Genomic DNA, 14,645 nt, shown 5'->3' on the forward strand with positions numbered 1-14,645 from the left:
CCCCCGGCGGTCCAAGCGGGGCTCTGGCTGCGCTCGTGGCGGGGCCGGGCGGGGAGGCCGGTCCCGCGGGCGGGGGCGGGGGCGGCTCCGCGACTTCTCCCGCCGCCGCCGCCAAGGGGAGTTTCCAGGAAGTGGCCATATTGGATCCATTCAGCCGCAGCCGCCCGGGCGGAGCGCGTCCCGCAGCCGGCTGGTCCCCGTCGCGGCCCGGGTGCTCGCCCCGGCCCGCCCGCCCGGTGCGGAGCTCGCCATGGCGGCCACTGACCTGGAGCGCTTCTCGGTGAGGGCCCTGCTGGGCCGCGGCGCGCGCGGGAGGCGCGGGGCGCTGGGAGGGGGCCGCCCTGCAGCTGGCCGGGGGCGCCAGGCGGGCTGTCAGCTACGCGCGGCCGGGCCTCGACGCCGGGCTGGCTTGGGGACACCCGAGCGGGCTCTTCGCAGTGCTAGCCTGGGGTCCCGGGGCGTCGGCGGGGGCGCCCCCCTTGGGCGTACGAGAGGCAGACCCCCTTCGCGGGAAGGAGCAAATAAATACCTGGCTGCTTCGGGCCAGGTGCGAGGACAGACTGGGGCCCCAGGAGCCAGAGGTGTGTGTGGGGGGGGGAGGATCCGGGATCCTCCGGACCCCCACACTCGCCGGGTGTTTCTGCACTGCTGGGGAGATTCGTAGCCGCGCAGGTGCTGTTGGATGGGCACAGCCTGTGAGGATGAAGCCCAAAAGGATCCGAGGGAGTCCTTCAGATGAGCTCAGGGTAGTTGCAGACTCGGATCCTTGAAGACCTTGGGCCTGCTTTGCCTTCCCCCGCCACTCGTCTCCCATCCCCACTCCCCGCCTAAGCGCCCAGATCGTGGGGGCATTCCAGGCAGGTCCCAGCTCAGTGATCCGGTCTCAGGCAGCAATTCCCCCAGGAAGAGCGATTCTAGGTGAATGTTTGTTTGGGCCCCAGTCTGGGTTTGCCTTTGGCAGGGCTACCGGCTCGGGTGGTCCCTGCAGGGGTCTCTGTGGGACTGAGCCCACCAATAGCCAACTTCCTAAAGATGTTTGTAATTCACCTGGGAGAGGGGAGCCTCTTGGGGATCGTGTCTGCCTGTCCCCTGGTGTCTAAGGCTGGATCTGGGTGTGTCTGGGAGGCTGGGCTGTGACAGTGAAGGAAGCTGTATCCTCTTGCCAGCATGTGAGGCCCTGGTCGGGCGGGAAGGGGGAGGGAGGGCGGGCTCGGGGCTGTTGGGGGGGAGGGGGGAAATGTTGAATATGTGACTGATAAGGAATTGGTTCTGGGGCTAAATAAAGGAGCTAGGACTTATGTAATTAATGCTATAAATACTGTCATCTGAATTTATGTATGTAAATTTACCCTTTAATCTGAAAATACATTTGTTGGTCTACTTGGGAAATATGCATAACTGAAGTAGGAGCTTTTGGTTTCCTAATTTCTGGACTGAGGTGTTTTATTCCCATTGAGGAGGAGGCTCTGTGTCCGTCAAGTAAGTTTAAATACAGGAGGAGCAGACTCAGAGGTTGGGTGAATCAGAGGTTTACCTCACCCCTGCACTATAAATTAGAATTTATGTACCCAAGGAGAGCAGTCCCTGAATCCTAAGAGAGCTGATTAGCTGGAGGCCAAGAGATCTGGGGGTGTTTGCGCATCTGTGCATGCGTGTCTGTGTACATTTTCTGTGCCCTGCTGACCAGAAAGTTATGTCTGAGTTTTGTCTGCGGCCAGAGGTTGCTCTAACAGTTGGTTGGTCTTGCTGGTGGGAACGGTATGTAGAGTAACCAGAATCAGACTGCCCGATGTGAATCCTAGACTACTACTCCTTGGCCATGTGACCTTGAGCACGTTAGTTAACCCCTCAGTGTTCTGAATTGGAATAAAAACATTACCTTCCTCCTGGGGTTATTGGGTAGATTCAGTAAGAGAATCCAGGTGAGGTACTTAGAGCAGTGTCTGGCATGTGGTAAGGATTCAATAAATGACACATGATACCTAGTGTCCTGGTGGATGTGGACACTGGCCCTCTGTGTAAGAAGGCAGCAGAAAAGGAGTTTGCTCCGTTACTCAGTACCCTCCCTGGGGCTCTGGTCACTGCACGCCCAGAGGTGGTCCTCAGACCCTGAGCTGAGAGACCTGATAGCACTGCCAGGAGGTGGGGTGGAAAGACCCTTCCCCTCAGATTCCCATGTTGGCATTTCTGTGAGGTTTTCAGGTATTATCTCTTTCACGGGTCAAGGCACAGAGAGGGGACTGACTCAGGTATGGTTGTAAGGCCTTGGTTACTGTGCCAGGTTGAGCTGTCTGGATGGACGCCTTCCACACCCTCCACGCTCTGAGCCATCAGCCTCCTGGGAGGACTTGCATAGGGTTGAATTTGGGTGGAGACCTTGGGTGGGGTTTGGCCTGAATTTAGGAGCCTGGACTCCATTCTCCTCTCCTGGTTTGTCATCCTGGGAAAATCATTTCTTTCTCTATCTTGGGCCCAACCATACTAATATTCTTCGGAGTTTGTGAAGGTTAATTGCAGTCTATGGCATGTTGAGAGATATGGTTAGGTGTCTGTCCAGTCTCAGGGCCGACTTTGGTGTTAAGCATTGGCCATGAGGCTATGATCTGATTGAACTTTGGCAGGTCTGCTCTCCCCGAACCCCCGTCCGCCCCCGAGGCTGGCTTGGTGGTCAGGCCAGCCCCGGCTGGCCTGGGAACTGTCCCATCCTGGAGCTTAGATGAGCGTACAGAGTTGTACCTCGAGGTCAGTATGTGCTGGGTTCCTGTTCCCCGCATAGCATGATGTAAATAGGCTCGGTAGCCTTTACATCCTGGCTAGGCTCTGCTCGACCCTAGGTCAGCTGTGCGGTTAGGTTTGACATCCCCTGGATGTGCACGTCTGGGACAGCCCTCTGGGGACTTTCTGGTGCCTCTTGTCTTCCTGGAGCAGCCAGACTCCTGTGCACTCTTGCTGTGCTCCTCCTCCTTACTAGGACCCCCCCCTCCCCTTACTGGGGCCCAGAGTTTCCTGTCCCCAGGGCCATCTCCTGTGTTTCTTCTGTCAAAATCTCATGGGGCAGGGTTCAGACTCCCAGGTGAGGGGCTTTAGAGCCAGAGAAAGTGTGGCTGTGAGGGGGAGAGGGAAGAAGCGTGCAGCATGGCAGCCTCACGCCTGGCATTCCTCCCAGCCAGTCACCCCCCCCCCCCCCGCCATCTCCGCTTTATCCCCAGCACCATCTGTCACTTCCGTTGTCACCCCTGTAATCTTGACACTCCCCCAAGAAGCAGGCTATCCAAGGAGTGCCTATTCCCTCCCTAAAGCAAAAACTGGTGGGAAGGGGTGTGTGGGAGGCAACTCTCTCGTGCAACAGGGCTCTGTCATGGAGTGGTATCTCCCTGTCCTGTAAAAGTGGCCAGGCACCTCCTTGCTGAGGCATCCTGAGAGAGAGACGGGAGCTCAGCAAGGGACATCTGTGAAGCTCTCAGTGCCTGGGGGTGTTAGAGGTCGTTCGTGAGCACCACTGCAAGCCTGCAGCTCTGCCCCACCTCCCTCATGGGCATCGTGCCTTGCTATGGGTGCCGACTTTAGGAAGGCCTGCCTGGGATCTTGTTTGGAACGGGTCAGAGCAGGGAGGCTGGTGGAAAGGCACTGAGGATCCAAGGGAACATGTGGTAAGGGACTGACCAGGGTAGGGAGACAGAAGGTGGCAAGAGGGAGCCTAATTACAGTGCCAGCACGATGGGAGAACCGATGGAGGCTGGGACCCCAGGCCTGATTTTTGTCAAAAGCTTTGGTTGTCAGGGAGGGCTCTGGATGTTATCTGCCCATCAGGTTGTTGACGCCAGCAGCCCGCAGTTGGGTGAGGCAGCAGACGCTGGTCATTGGTAAGTTTAGGCCTGAGACCCAACCCCAGCACCCACGTAACCCTTGAGATGACAAAGAGGGTGAAGCCCTCTGAGTTTTGGGCTGTAAGATGGGCGAGGGGGAGGTACGTATTTGGGGCATTAACTACCATGAATGTCTCTGTGGCTTGGGTCCAGCTACCAGAAGAAAGCAGCTGCAGGATGACAGAGCAAAGGGCCTGAGGGCTGGCTGGCCTCTGTGTGTCCCCTGAAGCTTCTCCAGCCTTTCTGCCACTGTGCTGCCAGCATGGGTCTTGGGATCCCCAGGCATGGCCCCCAAGGCACAAGCTTTCCCAGACAGCCAGAGGAGCCATGCAGGCAGGAGGGAGACACTTATGACTGGGGAAGGGATATTTTCCAAGGGCAGCATGCCATCATGCTAGCGTTGGAGTGCTGTTTGCTGGAGCCATCTGTATCTTCAGGAGTTAGATGAGGAACCATGGCTGGAAAGAGGTGGTGGAAAACAGGGCAAGGGGCATCTCGGTTGTATCTCTACTTGAATTGCCCTGAGTGGTCTTGGCGCAAATTAGATATTCTCCTCCTCAGAACACATGGCTTCTAGGCAGTTCTTGGTCCCTATCCTGGAAGCCAGGTTAGAGGGATAGAGCCAGGGGAGGGGGGAATAAAGACCTATTTCAGATTGCAGGTGCCAGCTACTCTTGGGGGGCCTCCTGGGCTTGGGCCACGTGGGGCCCAGGGTTCTGGAGAGGCTGTGGACATGAACCCAAGTCCACTTTCCAGCCCCGGTTGTGGGGAGAGGGTGCAAATCTGATACTTTGCCTGGGGCTGGGGTGAATGGAGCAAGCAGCAGAATGATAGTACTGAGCTTCCACTGGCCCATGTTGGTACCCTTGCATTTCTCTGTCCCTTCCCAGTGCCGGCATCCATCCTGGGATTGGAGAGGGGGAGGGTCCCCTTCACTGCCCACATTCCCCCTTCTAAGGGTAGGGTCTCATTCACTGTGGAGCACTGTTTCCTTCCAGTGATGTCCAGACCACTTAGGCTTTCCCTGCTGCAAAGCAGTGGGGACTGTTGCCGGAGTCCCTGAGCCAAGTGAGAAAGTATGAACACATGGGTTTCCAGTACCTTCTGAGGCCCAGGGCGTCTTTCTCATCTGCTCCATGGTAGAATGGACCACTCCTTCTCAGACAGCACAACAAAGCCCAAGAAGGTGTTGGGGTAAGCTGGTTGGACCTAGAGACCAGCAAATGCGCTTGGCTTCTTAGAAGCCTTATTTTGACAGGAGACCTGTGAAACAAGCTGTCGTATGTTGCTAAGTGTCAGCCTTGGCTTTCTGTGTGCACGAAAAGGGAGGAAAGTGCCTGCTAATGAGACATGGAAACAGAGAGAATGGAGTATAGGGGTTGGGGCATGGGGTGGCCTTAGGCTCCTGGGGGTAGTTTTGCTCCTAAAGTCCCTTCACTTCCCAGGAGGGGGAACGGAATGACTGGCCTTTGGAGAGTGATGGTGGCCTCCTCCTGGGGCCCAGCTGCCATGGTGCCATTATTGCCACCATGCCGGCACTTTTGCTGTTTGATCCTCGGTCATGTCTTCTCCCCAGGCTTTTGGGGGTTTTGTTGCTGCATTAGGAGAGAGACACTTTTGCTCACAGGTGTCTTCTTGATTATGGGTAGGTGAATCCTGACTCTGTCCTTCCCTCGCAGCCCAGGAGAGCAACATTCTCCCCCGCTCCCTCCCGCACACATCCCTTCGGTTATTTCCCGTAACCTTTGACCTGGGCTTAGAGATTTGCTGTGGAATCCTGGGATGTGAGCCTAAGCCTTTCCTGGGAAAATTCCTAAGATTCCTCTCAGACTCAAGGACAGTTGCGCTATGACCACGGGTTCTGGCCAGCGGCCTCTGCTCTGGCTATTTAAGGCCCAGGCTGCTTAGAGCAGCTAGAGCTGGGGGTAGTGTGGTTTATGCCAGGAACATGGGTTGAGAAGGCTCCCAGTGGGGCAATGACTCCTGGGTCCATTGCTCAACAGTAATAGGGCTTCCCTAGGGCTGGGGCTCTCCTGGGGAGTGGGCTTCCTGTTTGCCTGGCAGGTGCTCAGTCCTATGGGTTCTAGGCCTGGGAGCCTGGGGGAAAAGAGTTGTTGAAGGCCAAGGCCCCGGAGAACTCTTTGGAAGGCCTAGGGTGGGGAGTTGCTCTTTGTCCAGGATTCGGGAGCCAAATACCCGTACAGTGGGGTACCATTTCCGCTTCCATCCCAATGACCAACTTAGTTTGGGGGGTTTGACCTCAGGATTCTCTATTCACCCACACCTTCTTTGGCTCTCTTGGTTCAGACATTCAGCAGATTTCTATTTTTTCAGGATAAAATTGTGTTTTTGTGTGGGCGAGCTATCAGACATGGTTTCTCCCCAAAACCCACCTCTCTTCTTGGTGAAAGGAATAGCTCCTTTTGGATGGCAATTAGGGCTGCTCCAGAAAGCTCAGACAGAGCATTTCCTGGTCAGGAAAATGACGTCCTAGTTATCCACTGGGCTGCATAACAAAATGCCATTTTCTACTTTGTTCTGGACAGCCGGGCATGGAGGAACACGGCGGGCCTGAGCAGTTGTTATTTTGGTTGTTGTCTTTGATGTGCCAAAGAAATGATGACACAGAAGCCTGGGGCCTGGCTCAGGAGCCAAAAGCTTGTTAGTGATTAGAGAAGGGATAATGGCCCTGTGGAGTTTCCCATTGTGTATGTAGAGCCCAGAGCTGCCAACTCTCTCTTCTGGAGGTTTGAGGACAGTTAGACCCCCTGAGCCAGCACCCCAGGGACCTGGGGGGGGGGTGCACAGGGCCAGAAGCTGGGCCCGCTCCTCACCGGGGTCTGAGCTGAGTTGTCTAACTGAAGGCTTCTTCGGTGGAGCTCTCTCCTGCGGGTCTCCACGCCCCAAGAGCAGAGACATGGGTGTGCTGTCCTTCTAGCTCACTCTCCTACCAGACGCGGTGTTGCGGATCGTGAGGCCACGGACCAGGTACAGCCCCCAGACAGGTTGTGTTGGGCCCCATGGCATTCTCAATTTGTATTGTTTGCCAACTTTTAAAAATTAGGGGATTGCACGTAAAAATCTAGATTTGTGGATTCCCTTGAAAAATCGTTCAATTTGGCAGCACCAGGCCTCCATTCCCGGAGTTGGCTGGAGTTGCACAGACAGGCTCTGCAGTTCCCTGGCGTTCCCACCTCTCCCGGGGGGACCCCACGCTCAGCCCAGTCAGCAGGTCTCGCAGCCAGCAGTCCGTGGAGTGATGTGGCTGGAAGCGTGGGCTTTGCAGTCATCCTGTCTCCATTCACATCCTGGCTTCACCCTCCTGAGCAGTGTGGTCCTGGGCAAATTCTTAATCTCTTGGAGCCTAAGTTGTCTCATCTGTTTGATGGTGGTGATATGACAGCCTACCTCACAGGGCTGATGCGTGGACAAAATGACACTCAGAGCTGTACGTGGGAAGCTCCTGATAGCCATTGGGTATTGTTGTCCTGGTTATGACTCTACTTTTTCCTCTTCACCCGTTGACATTACCTGCTTGGCCTCTCTAGCCCTTTGAATTTAAACTGCGTTACACTGAGCCCCCGAGGTCTAGGATCCAGTGTCCTCATTTTTTCTTTGGCAGCCATCCCAGTGCGTGGCACATACAGCAGACGGGCCCCGTGTGCGTGTGCCGAGTGACTGAATGAAGGGGTCAGGAGCCTTGTAAGAACAGGGGAGGCAGTATGGCCCGTGGTTTGGGGCCAGGACTCGGCTACTCTCAAATCCTGGCTCTGCCCCGATTTGTTCTCTAAGCGTCCGTGCACCTCAGTTTCCTTACTTGTAAAATGGGGATAATAATGGTGTCTGCCACAGAGGGTGGGAAGGACTGCGTAGGAGCCTGTAGCCACTTAGCTTAGTTCACACAGAGCAGTCCTCAGTGGGGTGTTGGGTCACCAGTTGACGTCTGGTGCTTTCTTTGGTAGACACTGAGACGTTTTACTTTGTGCACTCTTTCCATGTCCTTACTTTCCTTGCTCTCTCTCTGATCCTCTGTGTTCCGAGTTTCACTCTGGAAGCCCTAGCAGTCGCGGCGTTCTCCGCTGTGAGTACTGGGGGGGCCCACTCAACTAGCAGAGGCAGTAAAGGGGAGGTGTGGCCAGGGGCAAAGGGAAAAGCCCAGAGGTAGAGCAGCAACTGGCTTGCTCTCTCCCGTGGTTTTCTTGGCCCTGCCATTCCCTAAGTGGGCTGTAGCCTGGTGCCAGCTCCCCTCATGCTTACAAATGGTCATCCAGGTTTAGCGTGGTGCACTTGCCTGTCTCTGAGCCGGTCGTGGGATCATGCCGATTGGCTGAGGGCTGTTAGGACCTACCCTTAGAGTGGGAGCTGAGGTCTTACCTGCAAATTGCAGGACATTTGCAGGGTCACCAGGTAGCCATTGGGAGAGCTGAAGTTTCTTTCTGAGTTGTGTTAGGTGAGACATGCCCGTGATGCTTTGGGGGCTGCTGGCTCCTCCGAGGCTGGGTCAGCAGAGACACCTGGTTCAGGCACCTTGGAGTGAGCGGTACACCTTGGATCACGTGTTGTTGATGCCAAATACAGGATCAGAGAAGTTGGCATTAGTGAGAGTCACGCCGCGGTACAGCGAGGAAGTCAGTCTCCCGAGACCAGGCAAGGAGGACCAGTCTGCCCTCCTCAGGACCAGCGGCCTTTCGTCTGTGTGTGTGCATGTGTGTGCACGCACGCCCTGGAGATCGACACTCCCGCGGGCCCTGCGGCTCCTGAGCAGGCGCTGATTGCCCCCGGTGTGTGGTCCCTGGAGTGACAGAGTGCAGCCTGGGCAACAGTGTGGAGACAGGCACCTCCCCGCACTCCACACACGTCTCCAGAGAGAGCCTGGGAGTTGTGTGGGTGAAGGCAGCCAGGGCTGGCTGAGCAAGGATAGGGGGACTTATGTGAGGACCCCCCCCCCCCAGTGCTGCTCTTAGCCTTAGCAGCCTGGAACTGTGAGAGAGTGGAGAAACGCAGAAATAGGATGGCGTCTGTTTCCGTGCAAGTACTCCACAGCCAAGCGTGCGCGCGCGTGCTTTCCAGACGCAGCTGACTGGGTGGGTTTTGGCGGCAGGCTACAGGATGTTGGACTGCATCCTGATTGTGTCACCCTTGGAAGAAGAGGATGAATAAACACATAGCCTTCTCTGCAAGCGCAGCACGCCTTAAATTTTGGAGATTTTCCGTCTCGCCTGGAAGGAAAAATGCTCTAGACTAACCGTTCTGTCCTCCCTCTGATCCTTAAGCTGCGATGAGCAGGTGGAACCGAGACTACATAATGCAGCTCTGTGCGAGGTGGGCAGATGCCCCCGGTGCCGCAGCGGGTGAAGGCAGCGTTCAGTGGCTTGTAAATGGCGGCGTTGTGTGGCATGTTGGGCATCCTGGTGGGAGGGTGGGAAGAGTGGAAAGCCCGACCTCCCCCAGCCTGCAGCCATCCTCAAGCAACTTACAGAGGAGTTGGAAGACCGGGATGTGTAAGAAAAGGACAACGCATAGTGCAAGGAAACAGGGTCACAGCCAAGGGAGGGGTGTGGAATGTAAGTATGTAGGGCCAGGTCAGAGCAGGTGCCGGGGAAAGGGGAGAATGAGCTTGGAGCCCGGAGAAAGGGACCGGTTGGAAGAATGAATTCAGAGTTAAACTGGCCGAATCTGTGAGGAAGGCCTCAGGCCGTGAAGGGCCCAGAATGCCGTGCTGGGGGATTTGAACCTGACCCAGGACCTCCTGTGCTCTCTTCACTGTTTCTGATGTGGGCACCAGTGAGAGGAAGCTGCCGTTGGGGCCTCTTTGTTGGGTTATGTTTGCAGTCCTGGGGGGAGCCTGGGCTGGAGTGGGAGGTTGTAACATGATCCCCTGGGGATGGAGGAGATGGAGAAAGGGTCGGCTGTAAGAACAGAGGCTCTGTGGAGAGAGGGTTATTAGAGAGCAGGGGTTGGGGTAATCCTGACTTGTTTGAGGGGTTGGTACAACTGCCCAGAGGGTCCATGTGTAGTCAAGGCTGCCAACACACACACCTGGCCGTCATCAGTGAAAGGTTGCAGTGACTGAGCCAGGCTGGGGGGTGAGGGGAGAGGGATGGGCATCATTAGTCAAGGAGGGAAGGTTGAGTGTATGTGCTGGGAGCTGTGGTTGGGAGGAGAGAATGGTTAGAGCGGTTCGGGCTGAGGCAACAGACTGTGGCTACTAAGAAGTCAGAGAGGGCTCAGGTGCTGAGCAGATCCCTCTGTAGGAGGGCAGGCAGCCAGGGCCCACTGTCCGCTCTCCACATTGGCATGAGAACTGCCACTGTCCTACCACTCAGTAGCTCCCAGGGCTGCCTTCCTTTGGGCCTGTTTCCTCCCTTCTGGAGCTGTGGGCAGGACGGCAGGATGGGACTCACACCCTTTGTCCTACCCTGGCCTTGCTTTTCTCGTGGGCAGCCAGGGCCAAGGGGCTCAAGAATAGAGTAGACGTTTCTGCACCATGGAGCTGTCTGAGGCCTGCCCTCCCGAGGTCTGAAGCTGGAAAGGCTGAGCCTGGGAACCTTCCCTTGGAGGACAGCATTTTATCCCCATTCCCAGGGAAGTGAAGAAATCATCCACACAAATTGGAGTCTGACTTTGACCCTCTGCTTCGGGTCCTGGTGGTTTCTTTTTATAGTGCTGTGGGCCAGCTCCAGTGTCCCCAGCTCACTCGGGACCTGCTGCCTGCCTCTCTCCTGAGGGCACGCCTCCATATTCTCATCCAAATCGTCTGTCTGAACAACCAGGGCTGGAGTGGGTGTGGGACGGTGGCATGAGCCAGAGCCTGGGAGTCCCTAGAGAGTACCACTGAGGCAGGAGGGCTGATGCTTCAGTCACAGTGCCCTTAGAGACTAGCCCTGAGACCCGGCGGTAGGTGTGAGGGAGCGCTGGCCCCATTAGCAGGGCCCATTTGTGCACTCCGTGCTTGAGTGCGTGGGCAGCAAGGGGTGCACGTGGAGAACTGTGAGCCCGGCCCAATTGGGGGTGGGTAGCCCTCTGACGGAGAACTAGTGTGAAGGGGTCAGGCCAGACCTGTCTCTGCTTGAGTCCTGTCTCAGAAGGAGTGTCTGTGAGGCCCGGGAGGGAGCTGCAGGAACATACACGTTATCCAATCTTGGCCTCTTGAAATCTTTATTTAAGATAAAGATTCTGGGGACCATCTGGGCCTCCTCTTGGGCAAGAGGATAGGTAAATCCTCAGGGGTAGCAACTAGGATAGATGGTTCCCTGGGCCATCCGTGCCAGAAGACGCCCCAGGCCCAGGCATGGCTTGCCAGCCCAGGTAGAGCAGAGGCGTGTGTGAAAGCGCTTTCCTGGGGTGGGGTCAGGCGCCTGAGGCGCACCGGGCTTCCCCTCCGGAAGCTCCTCCTGGAGTTGGAGCTCTGGCGCGCTCACACTGTGTCCTGAGATTTGGTGAGAATGCAGACAAGTAGGGGGGGTGGCGTTGTCTGTGGGGTGTGGCCTCTCCCCGTGTGGCCTCTCTTCCCTAGGGGCTCACTGCCTTGCTGTTTCTCTCTTGGCAGAATGCAGAGCCGGAGCCTCGGAGCCTCTCCCTGGGGGGCCACGTGGGCTTCGACAGCCTCCCGGACCAGCTGGTCAGCAAGTCGGTCACACAGGGCTTCAGCTTTAACATCCTCTGTGTGGGTATGTGTCCGAGTCTGGCCAGGGGTAGTCGCGGATGGGGGGTTCTCAGATGGGGCGGGGGGGGGGGACAGGAGCCTTCCAGGAGATGGGGAGTTCCTGCCCTGTCCACCTGTTGAGCTCCCAGGGAGCTCCCAGCAGAGACACTCTTTGGGGGTCAGGGCGACTAGTGTCTTTACCAGGGTCAAGGACAGAGGCTGGGGGCCTGACTCCAGGGGCTTTGAAGAGTGAACACAATTAGACATGTGAACGTGCTTTGTAAACCCAGAGTGTTTATCACAGAGGTTTAGATTTTGTGTTTGTTAAAAACATTAACTGTTGTTCCTACTGCGTGGTAAGGACACTCTGGTAACCGAGACTCCCCGTCGATTATAGTATCACGCAGTACGAGCTCCGGCACACATCTGAACAAATAGAGCCCCAAACAGGGAGACTGGGAGGTTCCATGTGCTCAAGGCCTCGGGCTCCCAGAGGGCACCGAGAGCTCTGCCAGACGCTGCACAGGTGCCGACGCCCTGGCCTCCGCTGGGCCGTGGGGGCGCCTCGGGGAACAGTGTATCCTGAGCGGATAAGGCTAGACGGGTCAGGAGGCCACTGGTGGTTCGCACCTGGCCCTGCTGGGCCTGTGACCAGCCTGGGCCCAGGAAGGGTGGTGTGCAGAGCAGGGGACCAGGTCGCACGCTGTCCAGTGGATCTCACAGCTGCCCACATAGCCGTAGCTTATGTCCAAGTCAGCCTTCTGGCCCTTGCTTCCACACATTATTTTTGAGGCCACCGAGAAGGGATGGTTCCTGGTGATGGGGACAGTGAAGGATGGAGTTAGAGGCCCGCCCCCCTCTCTTGTGTGGAGGCTGAGGGTGCCCGCGCCCCACCCTTCCTAGCCAGCAGCCAGGGATAGCCCCGGCTCCAGCCTTTGACACCCTGTCTCCTCCACTCCTTGCTCCCCAGGGGAGACCGGCATCGGCAAGTCCACACTGATGAACACACTCTTCAACACGACCTTCGAGACCGAGGAAGCCAGTCACCATGAGGAGTGCGTACGCCTGCGGCCCCAGACCTACGACCTCCAGGAGAGCAATGTGCACCTCAAGCTGACCATTGTGGACGCTGTGGGCTTCGGGGATCAGATCAATAAGGACGAGAGGCAAGAGGCGGGAAGGGCGGCCCCGCCTAGTCTCATCCCGCCTCCCCCCCGCCCCCCCCCAGAGGCCTTGGTTCTAACACCCCGCTCTAGCACTTTTCATTCCAAGCTGCCCCCATACAAATCAGCCAGCCTCACACCTCATGGGGGCCAGAGGAAGTCCTCTCGGGAAATACCTGAGGTCCTGAGCACCCCTTTGGAGGTTAGGAGACAGGGTCGGCCACCTGTCCCCAGACAGGGACCCCCAGGCAGAAGCCGCTTGTGCCCACAGAGGGAAGGCTTGTGGGCAGCCCCTCGCCCCACGGCTCGGTGCTTGCCTCCTGGGTGACGGAGCTGTCTGTAGTTACAGGCCCATAGTCGACTACATCGACGCGCAGTTTGAAAACTACCTGCAGGAGGAGCTGAAGATCCGGCGCTCCCTCTTTGACTACCACGACACGAGGGTCCACGTCTGCCTCTACTTTATCACGCCCACAGGGCACTCCCTTAAGTCCCTGGACCTGGTGACCATGAAGAAACTGGACAGCAAGGCATGCACCCCCCAGACTTGTTCCCTGGGCTTCGTGGTCCTTCCAAGTTGGGGGCTGCGGTGTGACTGCCCACTGTGGTCCCTGTCAGGGGCTCTGCTGCTTCGGGGCCCTGCAGATAGGCCCTTGGGTTGGTCCTCTCTCTCTATCTTCTCTTACACCTGTCCCTCCTGCTCCAGTGGGCTCCCATCACTCTGGGCTCTTTCTCTAGAGCTCTGTCTCCTGGGCCTGGGCCTGAGCCCTTCCTTTTAGCTGAATTGATTCTTATTCTCAGGTCAAAGCTGGGTTTGCCCAGAGGACTAATTTTGGGGCTGAATGGTGGTTTGGGGGAACCGGGGCTATAAGAAGCACCATAGATGATTGTTACCACCGATTAGAAAGGCTCCAGTGGCTGGGTTCAGGCCAGGACTACCCATGGGAGCAGCTCCTTCTCTCTAGCCTCCTGCCTTTCTGCCCAGGGATGTGGGCCGTCCACAGCTGGGGAGAGCTAACCTCTGCCCCTCTCCCCTGATCCTGGCAGGTGAACATTATTCCCATCATTGCCAAGGCTGACACCATCTCCAAGAGTGAGCTCCACAAGTTCAAGATCAAGATCATGGGCGAGCTGGTCAGCAACGGGGTTCAGATCTACCAGTTTCCCACTGACGACGAGGCTGTGGCCGAGATTAACGCAGTCATGAATGTGAGCATTAGACACTGGCCTCGGGGCCAGAGGGCTTGCAGCCAGCACAGATCTGTGACACACAGCCCCAGAGACTCTGGTTTCCCAGGATTCCAGCCTTAGCCTCTCCAGGAAAGACGGGTGGGCATCTGGGAGCCAGCAGGCCCAAGTCCTGTGGCCAGGAGATGGGAGGAATCGGGTATTGGGCTGGTGCTGGGCCTTCCCTGAGTGTAAGTTTCACAAGATAAGGATTCTGGGCAGAGACTGAAACCTGGAGGAGTAAACAGGCCAGATGCCAGGGTGTAGGAACTTGGAAGAGAGCCAGGCTTGTAGGTCCTGTGAGGCAGCCTCGACTGGCCCCTGGGGAGCCCCAGGGCTGAAAGGACACCTCGCACATGAGGAAGAGGGGGTGCAGGTTCAGCCTGCTCCCCTATTTGGAGGCTCTAGGATACTTCTAAGGAGAGCCAGGAAGTGAGCCCTGGCCAGGCCTTGTTGAGGTCTGGCCACCCCTCCCTGGGGCCCAGGACAGGGTCCATCCGCTAGTCTGTCAGCTCAGTGCTCAGCCGTCCTTGGGCTCCTTTCCAGGCACACTTGCCCTTCGCTGTGGTGGGGAGCACCGAGGAGGTGAAGGTGGGGAACAAGCTGGTCCGAGCGCGGCAGTACCCTTGGGGCGTGGTGCAGGGTAAGTGCAGGAGGAGAGCACATCGCATCGGGGGCCCAGATGTCGTGTCCCGTCCTTCCTGGCTGCCCGCAGCCTCTGTCCTGTGTCCTCCCTGGGATTGT

The 14,645-nt window shown here is 57.1% G+C and overlaps 1 protein-coding gene across 7 annotated transcripts in view; it reads left to right on the forward strand.

The window, feature by feature from the left end:
* SEPTIN8 (septin 8) overlaps nucleotides 1-14,645 on the forward strand; it is a 25,724-nt gene continuing 11,079 nt past the window's right edge. For 3 of the 7 annotated variants that reach the window (XM_045794727.2, XM_045794724.2, XM_045794726.2), the window contains exons 1-6: nucleotides 114-280; nucleotides 11,416-11,536; nucleotides 12,482-12,677; nucleotides 13,018-13,204; nucleotides 13,722-13,883; nucleotides 14,448-14,544. In XM_045794727.2, coding sequence (XP_045650683.1) covers nucleotides 251-280; nucleotides 11,416-11,536; nucleotides 12,482-12,677; nucleotides 13,018-13,204; nucleotides 13,722-13,883; nucleotides 14,448-14,544 — 793 coding nt within the window. In that variant the 5' untranslated portion in view covers nucleotides 114-250. Of the gene's footprint in view, nucleotides 281-11,415; nucleotides 11,537-12,481; nucleotides 12,678-13,017; nucleotides 13,205-13,721; nucleotides 13,884-14,447; nucleotides 14,545-14,645 lie in introns of all 7 variants that reach the window. The other 4 variants (XM_087862288.1, XM_045794723.2, XM_045794722.2 and 1 more) reach the window with 4 other exon arrangements.

The sequence above is a fragment of the Ursus americanus genome, chromosome 5 (assembly GCF_024610735.1).
Source record: "Ursus americanus isolate L20-20 chromosome 5, mUrsAme1.1.p, whole genome shotgun sequence".
In the NCBI taxonomy this organism is placed as follows: Eukaryota; Metazoa; Chordata; class Mammalia; order Carnivora; family Ursidae; genus Ursus; species Ursus americanus.